Source organism: Hemiscyllium ocellatum, chromosome 36 (genome assembly GCF_020745735.1).
Source record: "Hemiscyllium ocellatum isolate sHemOce1 chromosome 36, sHemOce1.pat.X.cur, whole genome shotgun sequence".
In the NCBI taxonomy this organism is placed as follows: domain Eukaryota; kingdom Metazoa; phylum Chordata; class Chondrichthyes; order Orectolobiformes; family Hemiscylliidae; genus Hemiscyllium; species Hemiscyllium ocellatum.
In genome coordinates this window covers 3,109,715-3,126,918 of record NC_083436.1, presented here as the reverse complement: position 1 = coordinate 3,126,918, position 17,204 = coordinate 3,109,715, and the positions used below count along the sequence as shown (strand labels likewise).

General features: G+C 44.5%; 1 protein-coding gene across 1 annotated transcript in view; it reads right to left on the bottom strand.

The window, feature by feature from the left end:
* Positions 1–720: 720 nt before the first annotated feature.
* The window catches only part of LOC132833273 (tryptophan 2,3-dioxygenase-like), an 89,358-nt gene continuing 72,874 nt past the window's right edge, over positions 721–17,204 (bottom strand). The window contains exon 12 of the mRNA XM_060851435.1: positions 721–874. Coding sequence (XP_060707418.1) covers positions 721–874 — 154 coding nt within the window. The remainder of the gene's footprint in view (positions 875–17,204) is intronic.

Here is a 17,204-nt window from a genome sequence, read left to right as displayed (position 1 = left end):
AGAATTTTTTTAAAGTTACGTTCTCAAGATAGCTTTTAGCAATAAGTTAAAAGCTCAGCTCAGATAATGCATTGAAAGTGTGAAGTTAAAGTCTGTCTGTGTCCCAATGTTAGGTCAGACTGTTCTATTTCTGAAGTGGGATTTATAGAATTTTACATGGATTTATGCAGTTTTTGAGCAAAATAAGATGTAACTCAATTACATGTAATATGAAAAGCCTTTTGAATAATTATTGTACATATTTACAACTGTCAATAAAAGGCATCTCCATTTCCTTTTTAGAAGCAATTTTGCTCTTTTAAATCAGTTAGCCTTATTGAAATATAAACTGAATCTAACGTTACACATCTGAAGAATTAAGATAGTTTTACATCCTCTGTATAATATTTTATATATTGTACATATTTTATATGTACATTACATCACCCATTCATAAAATAATTTACAGGAAACCAATTGAGAAAAGAGGGGTAATACTGAGTTCATGTGATAGTGAATGAATGTGAAAATCAAAGGATATGTGAAACTAACTGCAGATCCACTATCACCCATTTTACCAAATTAGAAAGCCAAGACCTGTCCCAGAGCCTTTCACTGATAATAATATAGTGGATTAAATTCTGAAAGAAGTTTAGAAATATCCATGAATGATTAAAAGATTTTAAAATCCTTTAAACCTTTGTGTAGTTTTGCTTTCAAAATACTAAGTTGATTTCTGCTTTAATCAGATTCCTCACCACTGAAGTATGAGCTATCACAGCACTCTGCAGTATGTAAGAATTTGTGAATTGAAGAGGTCAGCTTTGGAATCCATTGTCTTGGAACCAAGAAGTTTGCAAGGTTGAACAGGTCAACAAACACTTTATATCGATCGCTGAAATAGAGAAGCAAAAAGAACAAATATTGAAGGTTTACTCAGAAAATGCTGGTAATACTCAATAGGAGAACAATAGTAATTTCATGGAATAGATTTTACAAGAGGGAAAACTACCTGATTTACCCACCCCCCAGCCACTCCCAAATGTTCCAAACGTTAGCTAGCACTTAATAAAGTAAGAAATCTAGCTTCCCCACACCAATGATATGCTGGGAGTGGGACTTTCACTCCTTTGGGTCAGGGAAGGAGGAAGACAGAAGCATCATCTTGGTTGGCGGAGGGTGCCTTCAATAGACATCAGGAACCCCTGAATGGTGATACCACCTTTTTGCTAAACAGATGCTGGGCTGCCTTCCTTCTTTCAGCTTCCCCATTTTGTGAATCACGTTTGTGGGAGTTTAAAACGTTGCAGATACCTGGATTGTATGTTTTAAAAGGTTAAGAAAAAGGTATTCTTTTCTAAATTCACTTCCTGGAAACCCATAGTATCAAATAAATGCTGGTCTTATTTGGCTGAAGTCACTTCAAGGAAAACACCAAAATTACTTAATAACTGGGAGGGTGCTGATTCTGTTTGGATTGGTGATTGAAACCTGCTTGTCTCTGCACAACCAACCACCATACACCAGACACCCAAGGCAATGCTAAAAATCCTTCCTTGACCCTCCTCATAAGATTTAACCTTTGTGCAAAGGTGAAAATGAGCATTTCCTTTTGTGGGACTCCTGATATTCCAAGTCTTATATAATCAATTTTTGAAGTGAATTCTGTCCCTGAATTTGATTCTGTCAAAACCTCACTTCAAAATTGTTTAGGTGGCTGGGAATGATGTTTTAGGGAGCATGGGGTGGTGGTATGAAGGGTAAAAATGAAGGTTCTGTGTAAAAATATTTATTTACACTTGGGAGTCCCAAAGGCCTTTTTGATGAAGAAGGTTGACAACTTTATCATAAAAAATTGAACTGCTTTTTTAGACCAGTAATGGGAATAGCTCCAGTTTTTAAATTGTATTTAGAACATTTCAATTAACTTATAAGTATGACATTAACTGTACTAATATGTACAGAACTTGAATATTGCTAAAAAGGAAGAATGTTGGCAAAAGCTTTTTTTGTTATGCGCTCATTAGGACAGAATTGCAAGATTACAAAATTTTAAAGGAAACAATAGCTCAAATTGAGAATCGATAGGATCATGGAATCAAAGAGTATGTCCTTTCAACTGTTCACAAAACTCAAAATATCAGAATTAATCTTATGATTTTCGTTAAATTAATTGTGAATTGCATCAAGTTTTTTAGAGGAATTCTCACCATACCTTACTACACATGCCTCATTAACTACCTACTTCACACCAATGATGTCGTTCACATCTGATTCTATCATTTCAACATATGTCATTCTGCTAAAATTCACTACGCACACACTGAAAGGCTGGCATTCATTGCTCCACATGCCATCTTTGAAAGCTTTTTGTGCACCTAGAGAAGCACAGTCTGTCAGTAGAAAGTATGGTTTCTGATATTTGTCCTGGATACAGCAGAAATGGAAATTGGCACCTATTTTGCAGGCAAGGACCTAGAAGTCCTTTGAACAGAGTTGTGCATCCTCAACACAGGAGCAGCAGTGGTAGTCACAACAGCAAACCATGCCAGCTTAGTCCGAGGTTGACTGATCAGTGCAGTCTGAATCATATGGAGAAATATGCTGATAGAAAAAAGGTCCATGACCCTGTCCACTCTACCAGGGTAGGTTCCACAATCTTCTCTCCAAAATCTCATACACACTCTACTCTGCTACTGTAACCACCTCCTACCAAGGCTCATGCTCCACTACTCCCACTATTGCCTGCAAACTGTTTCCCACTTGCTCTCACCCACCCTACCCCGAGCGGCCACTAATTCTGCATGGACTCTGTGCGAAGCAAAAGTGAGTAATGCAGATGCTGGAGTCCTCTGTGCTGCCTACTCTGCACCAAAAGTGCCACGCACTCTCATCTGTTCTAATACTTGCCACTCTCTATCCAAGAGAAAAACAGCCCACAGAAAGGTCAGGAAGATTCAAGACAGATAATAGGCTACTCGACATTGGGCTTCTCACCCTTTTACATTGAGCACCTTCCGACTCTGGACACCCCAAGTGGCTGACTGGCAGTCCGAAGTGTATTGGACTTATCCTTGATCTTACTGTGCCAGGACATTCTGAAAGCCATCTCCTTCATTTGACTGAGGACTTCTAACAAGTATGAGAAGCCTCCTGACTTTTTTTTAAAATGCTGAACAGCAAGGCAAGACAGAAGTAGTTTTGAGAATCATAACGTGCGAAAAGGGCAAAGTGCAAAAGGCAAGGCAAGGAAGTCAGGACACTACGAACATCCAGGTAGGTTTAGAATGAGTCAGAAGTATGACAGCAAGCAAAGATCCTGAGCATTCAACCTGGTCACTGTATAACCATTACAGTTGTTTCTGCTGCTATAGGGTTACGTGACAGGGTGTTGACCAACTTACGTAAACATGTACACAAGCTGCCACAAACCGAACCTAACCGATGTCGCAAGGGTTTAAGTCAAGTGACTTACTGACAGAACGTCATGTTGTAATTGGCTTATTGTGTTGCTAAGGCTTGAAAACAAAATATAATTAAGATAACTTAATTATACACCATGGGCGGCACGATGGCACAGTGGTTAGCACTGCTGCCTCACAGCGCCAGAGACTCGGGTTCAATGTGTGGAGACTGTGTGGAGTTTGCACATTCTCCCCGTGTCTGCGTGGGTTTCCTCCGGGTGCTCCGGTTTCCTCTCATAGTCCAAAGATGTGCAGGTCAGGTGAATTGGCCATGCTAAATTGCCCATAGGGTTAGATAAGGGGTAAATGTAGGGGAATGGGTGGGTTGCGCTTCGGTGGGTTGGTGTGGACTTGTTGGGCCGAAGGGCCTGTTTCCACACTGTAAGTAATCTAATCTAATCATCTAATAAAGCTGTCAGAATCTTAATGTTTAAAAATGTAAGTCGGACTTAGAATTGACGCAGTTACATCTAATTCTCGACTGTCAGAATATAATAAAATTCTCAGTTTTTAAAATTGTTGATGACTGGTTATTTTAAAGAGAAAGAGAGAGTATCCAATTACTTAAAAGACCAACATTCTAAAAGACCAATTAAAAGTGGTCTGCGCTGAACTAAAAGCTATTACATTCAAACTCCAAAAAGAAAGGAGGCAAACCCCTGCTCCACTCCACCTAATGTTTCATCACCACCTCCTTATCCAAGTGCTCGTCCTGCTCCTCAGTATTGAAATGTGAACCTAAGGTCCAAGACCTAAATAAAATTGAGGGACACAACTCTGAAGACAACAATTCGGATAACGAGGCAAAAACCAATTGGCCTTTAATTTACGTCTAGCATTGACTTGGAGCCAGAGAGAAAAGAAAACAAAAGATGAAAAGGGTATAGTCATAGAGTCATACAGCACGGAAACAGTCCCTTCGGTCCAACTCATCATTGCCGACCAGTTATCCTAACTCAATCTAGTGCCACCTGCCAGCACCTGGCCCATATCTTTCCAAACCCTTTCTATTCATATAGCCAACCAGATGCCTTTTAAATGTTGCAATTGTACTAGCCTTCACCACTTCTTCTGGCAGCTCATTCTATAAACGTACCACCCCCTGAGTGAAAATGTTGCCCCTTAGAAACATAGCCAATCCACCTAACCTGCACATCCTTTGAGTGTGGGAGGAAACCGAAGCACCCAGAGAACATACGAACAGTTGCCCAGTGCTAGAATTGAACCTGGGTCCCTGGCACTGTAAGGTGGCAGTGCTAACTACTGAACCACCCTGCCAACCACTGAACCACCATGCCAACCAAATATGAATATACACAATGGACAGATTACAAACCTACCAACCTGGTTGAAAGGTGATCTAAAGAATTTCCCCATCCAAAAAAAAAGGTGGCATGCAAACATGGAATGAATTGGAAAAACATACAAGTATGTACAGTCTCCATCCTCGGGTAGAAGTATTGTCCATTATGGTAGGAGGTAACACCGGCAGGAAACTTGTGAGGACAGTGAGAGAGGAATTGGGCAAAAATTGGTAAGAGCTTGATGATGGATGAAAAGCTATTGGAAATTGGTTGGAGGATTATTGTCCCCCTAAAACTGACGAGTAAGTTTTTGGCTTGCCAGCAAAGAGGCTATGAGGAGTTGAGAGATTAAGTGAAGTATTTCATGGCCATCTGGGTTGAACACTCAGGATTGGCCAGCAATATTGACATTCTGGATGAGTTAGATGAGAATAACCTCACACACCTTACTTGTGGAACTAAAACCAGATTTAGCAAAATTATGATCCCAGACTGGGAGAACAGTAGAAAGACCGATGGAGAAATAGTTGAGGCTGCAAATCATCTTGAGCGAAAGGTGGCACGGTGGCACAGTGGTTAGCACTGCTGCCTCACAGCGCCAGGGACCTGGGTTCGATTCCCGCCTCAGGCGACTGACTGTGTGGAGTTTGCACGTTCTCCCCGTGTCTGCGTGGGTTTCCTCCGGGTGCTCCGGTTTCCTCCCACAGTCCAAAGATGTGTAGGTTAGGGTGGATTGGCCATGCTAAATTGCCCATAGTGTTAGGTAAGGGGTATATGTAGGGGTATGGGTGGGTTGTCGCTTCGGCGGGTCGGTGTGGACTTGTTGGGCCGAAGGGCCTGTTTCCACACTGTAAGTAATCTAATCTAAATAGCCATCACTCTTCGAAATATGGAATCCAAATTGAGAACTATACAGACTGCAGTAACTGCACCAGAGATCCCAGCCGGTGGGCAAACCGATGTATTGATCAAAACGCCAATCTCTCTACCGTTTTTAACTCTCTCTCACCAGATAACAAATACTTATCTGTGATAGACATGGTCAAGGGATTTTGGTCTGTTCCTTTGATCCCTGAAGTGCAATAATGGCTTGCTTTTACTGTCCAAAAGCAACAGTATACCCGGAATCATCTGCGGCAAGGCTTTCACAGTAGCCCTACTGTATTCCATATAGCTTTGCAAAATTATTTGCGGGAATTGCTTCCAATGGCATTCATGGTAATTCAATAAGTGGATGATATTGTAATAGCATCTCAGATGGAGGAACAACATCGAGAGGATTTACCCATCCTCCTTGACCATTTACACTTGTGCAGCCATAAGACTGATTGTAAGATGGTGCAAATTGCCCAAGAAGTTGTAGTATATTTGGGACAAAAGATTTCAGTAGGAAAACATGGAATGACCCAGGATAAGACAAGTGCTATTTGAACAGCCAAAGAACCCACTACTATTCAGGAACTAAGATCTTTCCCGCATCTTTGTAATTTCAACCAAACATGGTTTGATAGTTGCGCACAGTTAGCTCAATCGCTGAATAATCCTTTGAAAGGAAAGAGGGATTCCATGGAGGCTGTTACCCTTACCCCAGAGCGGTATTCTGCCTTCCAAAAATTAAAAACTGCTCTGTGCTGACCCCCGGTTTTGGGCATCCCATATAAAGGGAGACCATGTACTCTCTCTGTACATGAGAATGATGGTCACATAAAAGCTATACTCACACAGGAGCATGGTGACAGGCAGCGACCCATTGGCTACTATTCCACTTGGCTTGATACAGTGGCTCTAGGATGGGGCAGTTGTCTGAGAGCCATGGACAGTCACAGCATCAACCGTATTTGATTAGAGTTGATTATTAAGTGTCCACACACAGTTCACACCATGTTGTCCATGAATCGGGTCTCTCAAGTGACAGTGGCCTGGTGGACTACCCTCTTGGAAGCCCATGACATGTACTTTGTTCTCACTAGTCTGGTCAATCCCACTACTCTGCTCCCAATTTCGGACGAACAGGAGGAGGGGAAGAGACTGATGAGGTTGAAGAACATGATTGTGTCAAAATTCTGTAGCATTTAGAGGATGCAGCTCGGGCAGCAGAAGACCCTTTGCAGAATCCGGCCCTAGTCCTTTTCACAGATGGGTCTTTATTTGTTGAGAAAGCAAGCTGAGCCGTTACCACCTTACACAAAGTGGTAGCGCAAGGCAGTTTGGCAGTGGGCACCTCAGTACAACAGACAGAACTACGGGCACTTCCTGAAGCCTGTAAAATAGCCTGCAAATATTTATACAGAGCCCTGCTTTGTATTTGGAGTACCCCATGATTTCAGACCTTTGTGGCAGGAAATAGGAATTCCTTCCAGCAGCTGAATCAAAAATGAGACTCAGGAATGGTATGTTGTCTCCCAGGTGCACAGGTCAAAGATGTCTCAGATCGGCTGCAGGACATTTTGAAGGGGAGGATGAACAACCAGCTGTCATGGTGCACATAGGCACCAATGATATTAGTAAAAAACAGCATGAAGTGCTACAAGCAGAATTTAGGGAGTTAGAAGCCAAGTTACAAAGTAGGACCTCAGAGATAGTAATCTCAGGATTGCTACCAGTATCACGTGCTAGTCAGAGTAGAAATGAAAGAATAGGCAGGATGAATGCGTGATTTGAGAGATAGGGAGAGGTTCAGATTTTTGGGACATTGGGACTAGTTCTGGGGGAGGTGGGACAATTATAAATTGGGCTGGACTAGAACCAATGTCCAAGAGGTTGCTTTGGCTAATGCCGTTGGGTAGTATTTAAACTAATGTGGCAAAAGGGTTGGGAACCAAATGGGGAGGTTAGTGGACAGTGACGAGGTAATAATTAAGGACTTTTAGGATCTAGATAATGAAGTCAGTGTGACTAAGGGGAAGAGTAGGCAGGAAGCAGATGGCGACTGCAAAAGGTCTGAGGTACATTTGTTTTAATGCAAGAAGTGCAGTAGGTAAGGCAAATGAACTTAGGGCCTGAATTATGATGTTATGATGTTATTGCTATTACTGAAACTTGGTTGAAGGAAGGACAAAATTGGCAACTAAATATCCCAGAGTATTGATGCTTCAGGCGGGATAGAGAGAGAGGTAAAAGGGTTGGTGGAGTTGCATTACTGGTCAGAGAGGATATCACAGCTGTGCAAAAGAAAGACTATGAAAGACTTGAGCAATGAGGCAATATGGAATCAGTGAGGTCTGCAGATGCTAGAGATCAGAGTTGAGAGTGTGTTGCTGGAAAAGCACAGCAGGTCAAGACAGAGTCATAGAGTCATAGAGATGTACAGCATGGAAACAGGCCCTTTGGTCCAAACCATCCATGCTGACCAGATATCCCAAACCAATCCAGTCCCACCTGCCAGCACCCGGCCCATATCCCTCCAAACACTTGCTATTCATATACCCATCCAGGTGCTTTTTAAATGATGCAATTGTACCAGCCTCCACCACTTCCTCTGGCAGCTCATTCCATATACGTACCACCCTCTGTTGCCCCTTAGGTCTCTTTTATATCTTTCCCTTCTCACCCTAAAACTATGCCCTCTAGGTCTGGACTCCCCGGCCCCAGAAAAAAGACTTTGTCTATTTATCCTATCCATGCCCCTCATGATTTTGTAAAACCTCTATAAGGTCACCCCTCAACCTCGAGGGTCCAGGGAAAACAGCCCCAGCCTGTTCAGCCTCTCTCTTTAGCTCAAATCCTTCAACCCTGGCAACATCCTTATAAATCTACTCTTTCAAGTTTCACAACATCTTTCCGATAGGAAGGAGACTAGAATTGCACACAATATCCCAACAGTGGCCTAACCAATGTCCTGTACAGCCACAACATGACCTCCCAACTTCTGTACTCAATACTCTGACCAATAAAGGAAAGTATACCAAACGACTTCTTCACTATCCTGTCTACCTGCGACTCCACTTTCAAGGAGCTATGAACCGGCACTCCAAGGTCTCTTTGTTCAGCAACACTCCTTAGGACCTTACCAATAAGCATATAAGTTCTGCTAAGATTTGCTTTCCCAAAATGTGGGCGGCACGGTCGCACAGTGGTTAGCCTGTTGCCTCACAGTGCCAGAGACCTAGGTTCAATTCCCATTTCAGGCAATTCTCTGTGTGGAGTTTGCAGATTCTCCCTGGGTCTGTGTGGGTTTCCTCCCACAATCCAAAGATGTGCAGGTTAGGTGAACTGGCCATGCTAAATTGCCCGAAGTGTTAGGTAAAGGGGTAAATGTAGGGGAATGGGTCTGGGTGGGTTGCGCTTCAGCGGGTCGGTGTGGACTTGTTGGGCCGAAGGGCCTGTTTCCACACTGTAAGTAATCTAATCTAAAAAAAATGCTGCACCTCGCATATATCTGAATTAAACTCCATGAAGGGCTCCGGCCTTAAATATTGATTTTCCTGCTCCTCGGATACTGCCTGATCTGCTGTGTTTTTCCAGAAACACACTCTCAACAGTGAGGCAATATGGGCAGAGCTCAGAAATAATCCAAGGAGCAGGAGAATCGACGTTTCGGGCATGAGCTCTTCTTCAGGCTTATGTCCGAAACGTCGATTCTCCTGCTCCTTGGATGCTGCCTGACCTGCTGCACTTTTCCAGCAACACATTTTCAGCCCTGATCTCCAGCATCTGCAGCCCTCACTTTCTCCGAGAGCTCAGAAATAGGAAGAGTGCAGGAACAATGTTAGGCTTCTCAACAGCGACTGTGAGATAGAGGTACAAATCTGTAAACAGATTATGGAAAGATGGAGGAGTAATTGGGTGGCGCTGATGGGAGATTTTAATTTTCCTAACATTGACTAGGATTTACTTAGGGTTAGAGGTCAAGATGGAGCAGAATTTGCACGGAGCATCCAGAAGGGTTTTCTGGAGCGGAATGTAAATAGCCCAACTTCACCCACAGGGTGGTGGGTTTGTTTAGTAGCGAACACTTTAACTTTCCCTCCCACTCCACCAAGGACACGCAAATCCTGGGCTTCCTCCACTGCCAAACTCTAGCTACCCGACACTTATCTTCCACCTTGGGATCCTCCAACCACATGGGAACTATGTCGATTTCACCAGTTTCTTCATTTCCCTCCCCTCAACTTAACCCAGATCCAACCTTCCAACTTGGTACTGCCCTCTTGAGCTGTCCTTCCTGTCCATCTTCCTTCCTAGCTATCCGCTCCACCCTCCTCTCTGACCTATTACCATCGCCCCCCACCTTCATCTCCCCATTGTATTCCAAGCTACCTTCCCCCTAGCCACACCATCCCTACCCCCTGTTATCTCTCAGCTCCCTTGGACTACCTTCTCATTTCTGATGAAGAGCTCATGTTTCAAACATTGACTTTCCTGCTCCTCGGGTAAAATACCGTACCGTACAGCCCAGATGGCCTCCTTCTTCAAGGACCACAGATTCTCCCCAGACGTGATCGACGATGCCCTCCACCGCATCTCCTCCACTTCCCGCTCCTCCGCCCTTGAGCCCCGCCCCTCCAACCGCCACCAAGACAGAACCCCACCGGTTCTCACCTACCACCCCACCAACCTCCGTATACAGCGTATCATCCGCCGTCATTTCTGCCAACTCCAAACGGACCCCACCACCAGGGATATATTTCCCTCCCCTCCCCTATCAGCGTTCCACAAGGACCACTCCCTTCGTGACTCCCTCGTCAGGTCCACACCCCCCACCAACCCAACCTCCACTCCCGGCACCTTCCCCTGCAATTGCAGGAAATGCAAAACTTGCGCCCACACCTCCTCCCTTACTTCTCTCCAAGGCCCCAAGGGATCCTTCCATATCTGCCACAAATTCACCTGTACCTCCACACACATCATCTATTGCATCCGTTGCACCCGATGTGGCCTCCTCTATATTGGGGAGACAGGCCGCCTACATGCAGAACGCTTCAGGGAACACCTCTGGGTCGCCCGAACCAACCAACCCAACCACCCCGTGGCTCAACACTTTAACTCTCCCTCCCACTCCACCGAAGACATGCAGGTCCTTGGACTCCTCCATCGCCAGAACATAACAACACGACGGTTGGAGGAAGAGCGCCTCATGTTCCGCCTGGGAACCCTCCAGCCACAAGGGATGAACTCAGATTTCTCCAGTTTCCTCATTTCCCCTCCCCCCACCTTGTTTCAGTTGATTCCCTTGAACTCAGCACCACCCTCCTAACCTGCAATCCTCTTCCTGACCTCTCCGCCCCCACCCCACTCCGGCCTATCACCCTCACCTTGACCTCCTTCCACCTATCACATCTCCATCGCCCCTCCCCCAAGTCCCTCCTCCTTACCTTTTATCTTAGCCTGCCTGGCACCCTCTCCTCATTCCTGATGAAGGGCTCTGGCCCGAAACGTCGAATTTCCTGTTCCTTGGATGCTGCCTAACCTGCTGTGGTTTAACCAGCAACACATTTTCAGCTTTCCTGCTCCTCGGACCTGCCAGACTGGCTTTGCTTTTCCAGCACCATACTTTTCAACTCGGCAAGGGGCTGAACTGGACCTGGTGTTGACGGACGAGCCCAGTCAGGTGGTTGAAGTTTTAATTGGGGATTACTTTGGGAATAGTGATCGTAATTCCGTAATTTTTAGAATACTCATGGACAAAGACGGGAGTGATTCTGAAGGAAGAGTGCTAAAATAGGGGCAGGAGCTGGGGAATGTAAATTGGGAGCAGCTGTTTGAAAGTAAATCCACATTTAATATGTGGGTGTCTTTTAAAGAGAGGTTTATTAGCGTGCAGGACACACATGTACTTGTGAAAATCAGGGATAGTAATGGCAAGATTAGGGAACCATAGATGACAGGTGAAATTGTGAGACTAGCTAAGAGGAAAAAGGAAGCATGCATAAGGTCGAGGCGACTGAAAACAGACAAAGCTTTGGAAGAATAAGAGGAATGTAGGACCAATCTGAAACGAGGAATTAAGAGGGCTAAAAGTGGTCATGAAACATTTTTAGCAAACAGGGCTATGGAAAATCCCAAAACTTTTTATTCATATCGAAGGAGCAAGAGGGTGACAAGAGAACGGGTTGGCCCACTCAAGGACAAAGGACGAAAGTTATGCATAGAGTCAGAGAAAATGGGGCAATTCATAATGAATGCTTTTTTTTGGCATTCACTGAGGAGAGGGATATGACAAATGTTGAGGTTCAGGATAAATGTTTGATTACTCTAGGTCAAGTCAGCATATGGAAAGAGGAAGTGTTGCATATTCTAAAAGACAAGTCCCCAGGTCCGAATCCCAGGTTACTGTGGGAAGTGAGAGAGGAAACAGTTGGGGCCTTATAGATATCATTGCAGCATCCTTGAACGTGGGTGAGGTCCCAGAGAACTGGAGAATTGCTAATATTATCCTTTTGTTTAAGAAGGGTAGCAGGGATTATCCAGGTCATTATAGACCAGTGAGCCAGATGTCAGTGGTTGGGAAACTGCTTGAGAAGCTAGATTAGATTAGATTACTAACAGCGTGGAAACAGGCCCTTCGGCCCAATAAGTCCACACCAACCCTCCGAAGCGTAACCCACCCAGACCCATTCCCCTACATTTACCCCTTCACCTAAAACTACAGGTAATTTAGTCTGGCCAATTCACCTAACCTGCACATTTTTGGATTGTGGGAGGAAACTTTGGTTTGGCCACATTTGGATACTGCGTATCGTGCTGGTCACCACATTACCAAAAGTTTGTGGATGCTTTGGAGACAATGCAGAGGAGGTGCTCCAGGATGTTGCCTGTATGGGGGTTGCTAGCTATGAAGAGATGTTGAGTAGACTAGGATTATCTTCATTAGAAAGACGGAGGTTGAGGAGGGACCTGACTGAGGTCTACAAACTCATGAGAGGTATAGACAAGGTGGATAGTAAGAAGTTTTTTTTCCAGAGTGGGGGACTCAATTACTAGGGGTCATGATTTAAAAGTGAGTGGTATAATATTTAGGGGAAATATGCATGTAAAGTTCTTTGTGAAGAGGGTGATGGTTACCTGGAATGTGTTGCCAAGAGAAGCAGTAGAGGCAGGCACGATAGAGTCATTTAAGATGTAACTAGACAGATATGTGAACAGGCAGGGAGTGGAGGGATACAGATCCTTATAAAACAGGTGACAGCTTTATGTAGAGGACCTGGATCGGTGCAGGGTTGGAGGGCCAAAGGGCCTGTTCCTATGGTGCAATTTCATTTGTTATTTGTCCTTTATAGCAAGTCCTCCGTACAGCAGCAACAGCTTCAAGGTACAAGGCAAGAAAGGTTGGATTCACACATCTTATGACAAGAGAACCAAGGCCCCTGGTCCATCATGAAGATGCTGTTACCTTCAGACTCATAATCCCCCTTACTGTAAAGTGTGCACTCAATGTAAACACCTTTTTGCAAATGTTATATATTTATGTTGAGAGAGCTGCTGCGTTTGCTCTCTCATTCCCATACATTCAAAGGGTGGTATCCTCCTGAGACCCATTCCTTCTAATATATCTGAAGTGGCAGAATGGGTCATTCATGAGAACAAATCCCTAATGGCTGGGGCTTGCATGGCTGCCACATCTTCCACAGACAGAAGAATATATTGGGTGGACATTAAAGACTCCTGAGACAGAAGGAATTGGATGCAGCTTTTTGGCATTTGAAGATTGGCATCAACCTCAACTTACTACCTCCCATACCCCACCATTCGTTACCATCCCTAAGATATCAAGGGTGGGTGCTCTATTTGCTGCAGTAGGTCTGATGTCTTGGGGCTGCTCTGCAGGTCAGAGGAATTGTCCTCAATATTTTAATGTCACATCAGATGTTTGGCTTCCAGCTAAATTTAATGTTATTAACCTAATGTCTGTGGAAACTTATGACCATTTTTTGGTTTTCTGACTATATGACTCATTTTGTCCCATGCAATATTTCGTTTGTGGACACAAGGCATTTGCATGGTTTTCCCCTCTATAAATAGGCTCTGTTAATTTGCTTTTGTAGTCCTATTTACATGTCACATTCATGACGTCATTGTAATTCACAGTACAGTGCACAGTTGTACCATCACAGAAGAAGAACAATTCTTTGCCATTCTGTTCCCCCTATATGGAACAACCAAGCTAGCCAGGGAATCTATCACTACAGCAGCTATCCTAGAACAGATAGCCAATGACACCTCTCAGGCCCTTGATAGGATTAATGCAGCAATGATTATCCTACCAGCCAGAATTGCTTGCTCCAAACTGGATCTTAGATGAGAAAGGTGGCACTGTGCCCCATAGGTCAGCAATGTTGCGCCTACATCCCTGATAACTCTCAGCAGATATCCGTAAAGAGATGGACAAACTTAAACAACCCTCATCCTTGTTCCTGTGGAGCTGGGCAACTGGCTGTTGGGATCATTGGGTACGTCAATAGTGCAGAGTATTGTAGATTTTCTTTTAGTAATTCTTGTCCTGTGCTTTGCCTTCATGTTGCTCAGATGTTAAGAAATGCTAAAGCCTAAAGTTCAATATCATGCAGCTCGACAATGCCCTAAGATCCTAAGTTAGGATCTTTGCTTGTGTGATTCTGATTGGGAAGGATCAAAAGGGGAGGAAGATGTGGGGATATAAGAAAACAGTATGATTGAGCCAATGTTGTGTAACAGTTAAAAATACAAGAAAACAGCTTATCTGCTTGAGTTGACATTGTATAACCATTAAATTTATTTCTGCTGCTATAGGGTTACGTGACAAACAGAGCGTTGACCAACTTATGTAAACACGGACACAAGCTGCTACAAACTGAACCTAACTGATGTCGCAAGGGTTTAAGTCAAGTGATGGACTGATGGAATGTCATGTTGTAATTTGTTTATTGTGTTCTAAGGCTTGAAAATGAAATATAATTAAGATAAAGCTATCAGTGTCTTAATGTTTAAAAATATAAGCCAAATTTAGAATCGATGCAGTTACATCTTATTCTCAGCAGCCAGAATGTAATTGCCACTGCTTCTTAATAAAAAATCTCAAATTTTTATCTGTTGATGACTGGTTATTCCAAGAAGGAAATGAGAATATCTAACAGCAAGCAACAATCCTGCACATTTAACCTGGTCCTGAATATGTTCATGAGCTTGTAGCATCATGACAATCCAAGTTGCCAGAGTGGCCTGAAGTACAGAAGAGTCCTGAAATTGGATTGGAGATATACCTTGAGGAATCTGAGAAACTGGCACATGTCAAATGCCAATGTCTGTGGATACAAGGTGTGTGTGTGGCTGATGCCCATGTAGCATGCCTGAAACGTTGGTGCCGGGTGTCCAATGTGTATAGAAAGTTGAATATTAATGAGATAAGTTTTGACAAACTAATATCACTCTTCATTGGCAACCCAGTGCTGCAATAAAGGAAACCCCACCATTTGGCAAAACAATAAAATATAAAGTAAAATGCTCCCAATATCAAGATAAGTGCCACCAGACTTCTCATCAAAATCACAAGAATCATCATCATACCCCCATGCCACTCAGACCCCTTAAGATCCCATTGTGTCCAACATTAGATGCGATTGCATGATTGCTCAGCAATACCAATTAAAATTAGAAATACAGAAACTAGGACCATGAGTAAGCAAGGTAAAAACAATGACTGCAGATGCTGGAAACCAGATTCTGGATCAGCACAGCAGTTCAGGCAACATCCAACGAGCAACGAAATCGACGTTTCGGGCAAAAGCCCTTCATCAGGAATAAAGGCAGTGAGCTGGAAGCATGGAGAGATAAGCTAGAGGGGGGTGGGGTGGGGAGAGAGTAGCATAGAGTACAATGGGTGAGTGGGGGAGGAGAGGAAGGTGATAGGTCAGGGAGGAGAGGGTGGAGTGGAAAAGAAGATAGGCAGGTTGGACCAGTCCGGACAAGTCATGGTGACAGTGCTGAGCTGGAAGTTTGAAACTAGGATGAGGTGGGGGAAGGGGAAATGAGGAAGCTGTTGAAGTCCACATTGATGCCCTGGGGTTGAAATGTTCCGAGGCGGAAGATGAGGTGCTCTTCCTCTAGGTGTCTGGTGGTGAGGGAGCGGCGGTGAAGGAGGCCCAGGACCTCCATGTCCTCGGCAGAGTGGGAGGGGGAGTTGAAATGTTGGGCCACGGGGCGGTGTGGTTGATCGGTGCGGGTATCTCGGAGATGTTCCCTAAAGCGCTCTGCTAGGAGGCGCCCAGTCTCCCCAATGTAGAGGAGACCACATCGGGAGCAACGGATACAATAAATGATATTAGTGGATGTGCAGGTAAAACTTTGATGGATGTGGAAGGCTCCTTTAGGGCCTTGGATAGAGGTGAGAGAGGAGGTATGGGCACAGGTTTTACAGTTCCTGTGGTGGCAGGGGAATGTGCCAGGATGGGAGGGTGGGTCGTAGGGGGGCATGGACCTGACCAGGTAGTCACGGAAGGAACAGTCTTTGCGGAAGGTGCACGGAGGATGCGGTATCCTCTACATTGGGAAGACTGGACGCCTCCTAGCAGAGCGCTTTAGGGAACATCTCCGAGATACCCACACCAATCAACCACACCGCCCCGTGGCCCAACATTTCAACTCCCCCTCCCAGTCTGCCGAGGGCATGGAGGTCCTGGGCCTCCTTCACCGCCACTCCCTCACCACCAGACGCCTGGAGGAAGAACGCCTCATCTTCCGCCTCGGAACACTTCAACCCCAGAGCATCAATGTGAACTTCAACAGCTTCCTCATTTCCCCTTCCCCCACCTCATCCTAGTTTCAAACTTCCAGCTCAGCACTGTCACCATGACTTGTCCAGACTGGTCCAACCTGCCTATCTTTTTTTTCCATGCCACCCTCTCCTCCCTGACCTATCACCTTCCTCTCCTCCCCCACTCACCCAATGTACTCTATTCTACTCTCTCCCCACCCCACCCCCCTCTAGTTTATCTCTCCATGCTTCCAGCTCACTGCCTTTATTCCTGATGAAGGGCTTTTGCCTGAAACGTCAATTTCGCTGCTCGTTGGATGCTGCCTGAACTGCTGTGCTCTTCCAGCACCACTGATCCAGAAGCATGAGTAAGCAATTTAGCCCTTTGAATCTGTTTGGTCATTTAGTATGGTCATGGCTGTTCCTGTAACTAAATGCTAATTTCCTCCTTTCTCTCCATGCCCCTGAAGTCTTTAAAATTTAATATTTAATCATCTCTTTCTTGAACATATTCAGTGTTGTGGCCCCGTGGTAGAGAATTCCACAGATTTATGACAGTTTGAAGAAATGTTTCCTCACCTCTCTCCTAAATGGTCTAACCTGGTCTACACATTCTGCTGAGAATTAGAATCACAGTAAAAACCAATTTATATTCATCACTTAGGCTCACTGTGTGAGAGGCATATGACTGCCAGAAGCTATAGATATTCAAATGCAGGCTTTTGTCATTTGCTGACAGAAAGAACATACACGGGAGACAGGCATTCTGTAGTACATTCCATGTGACAA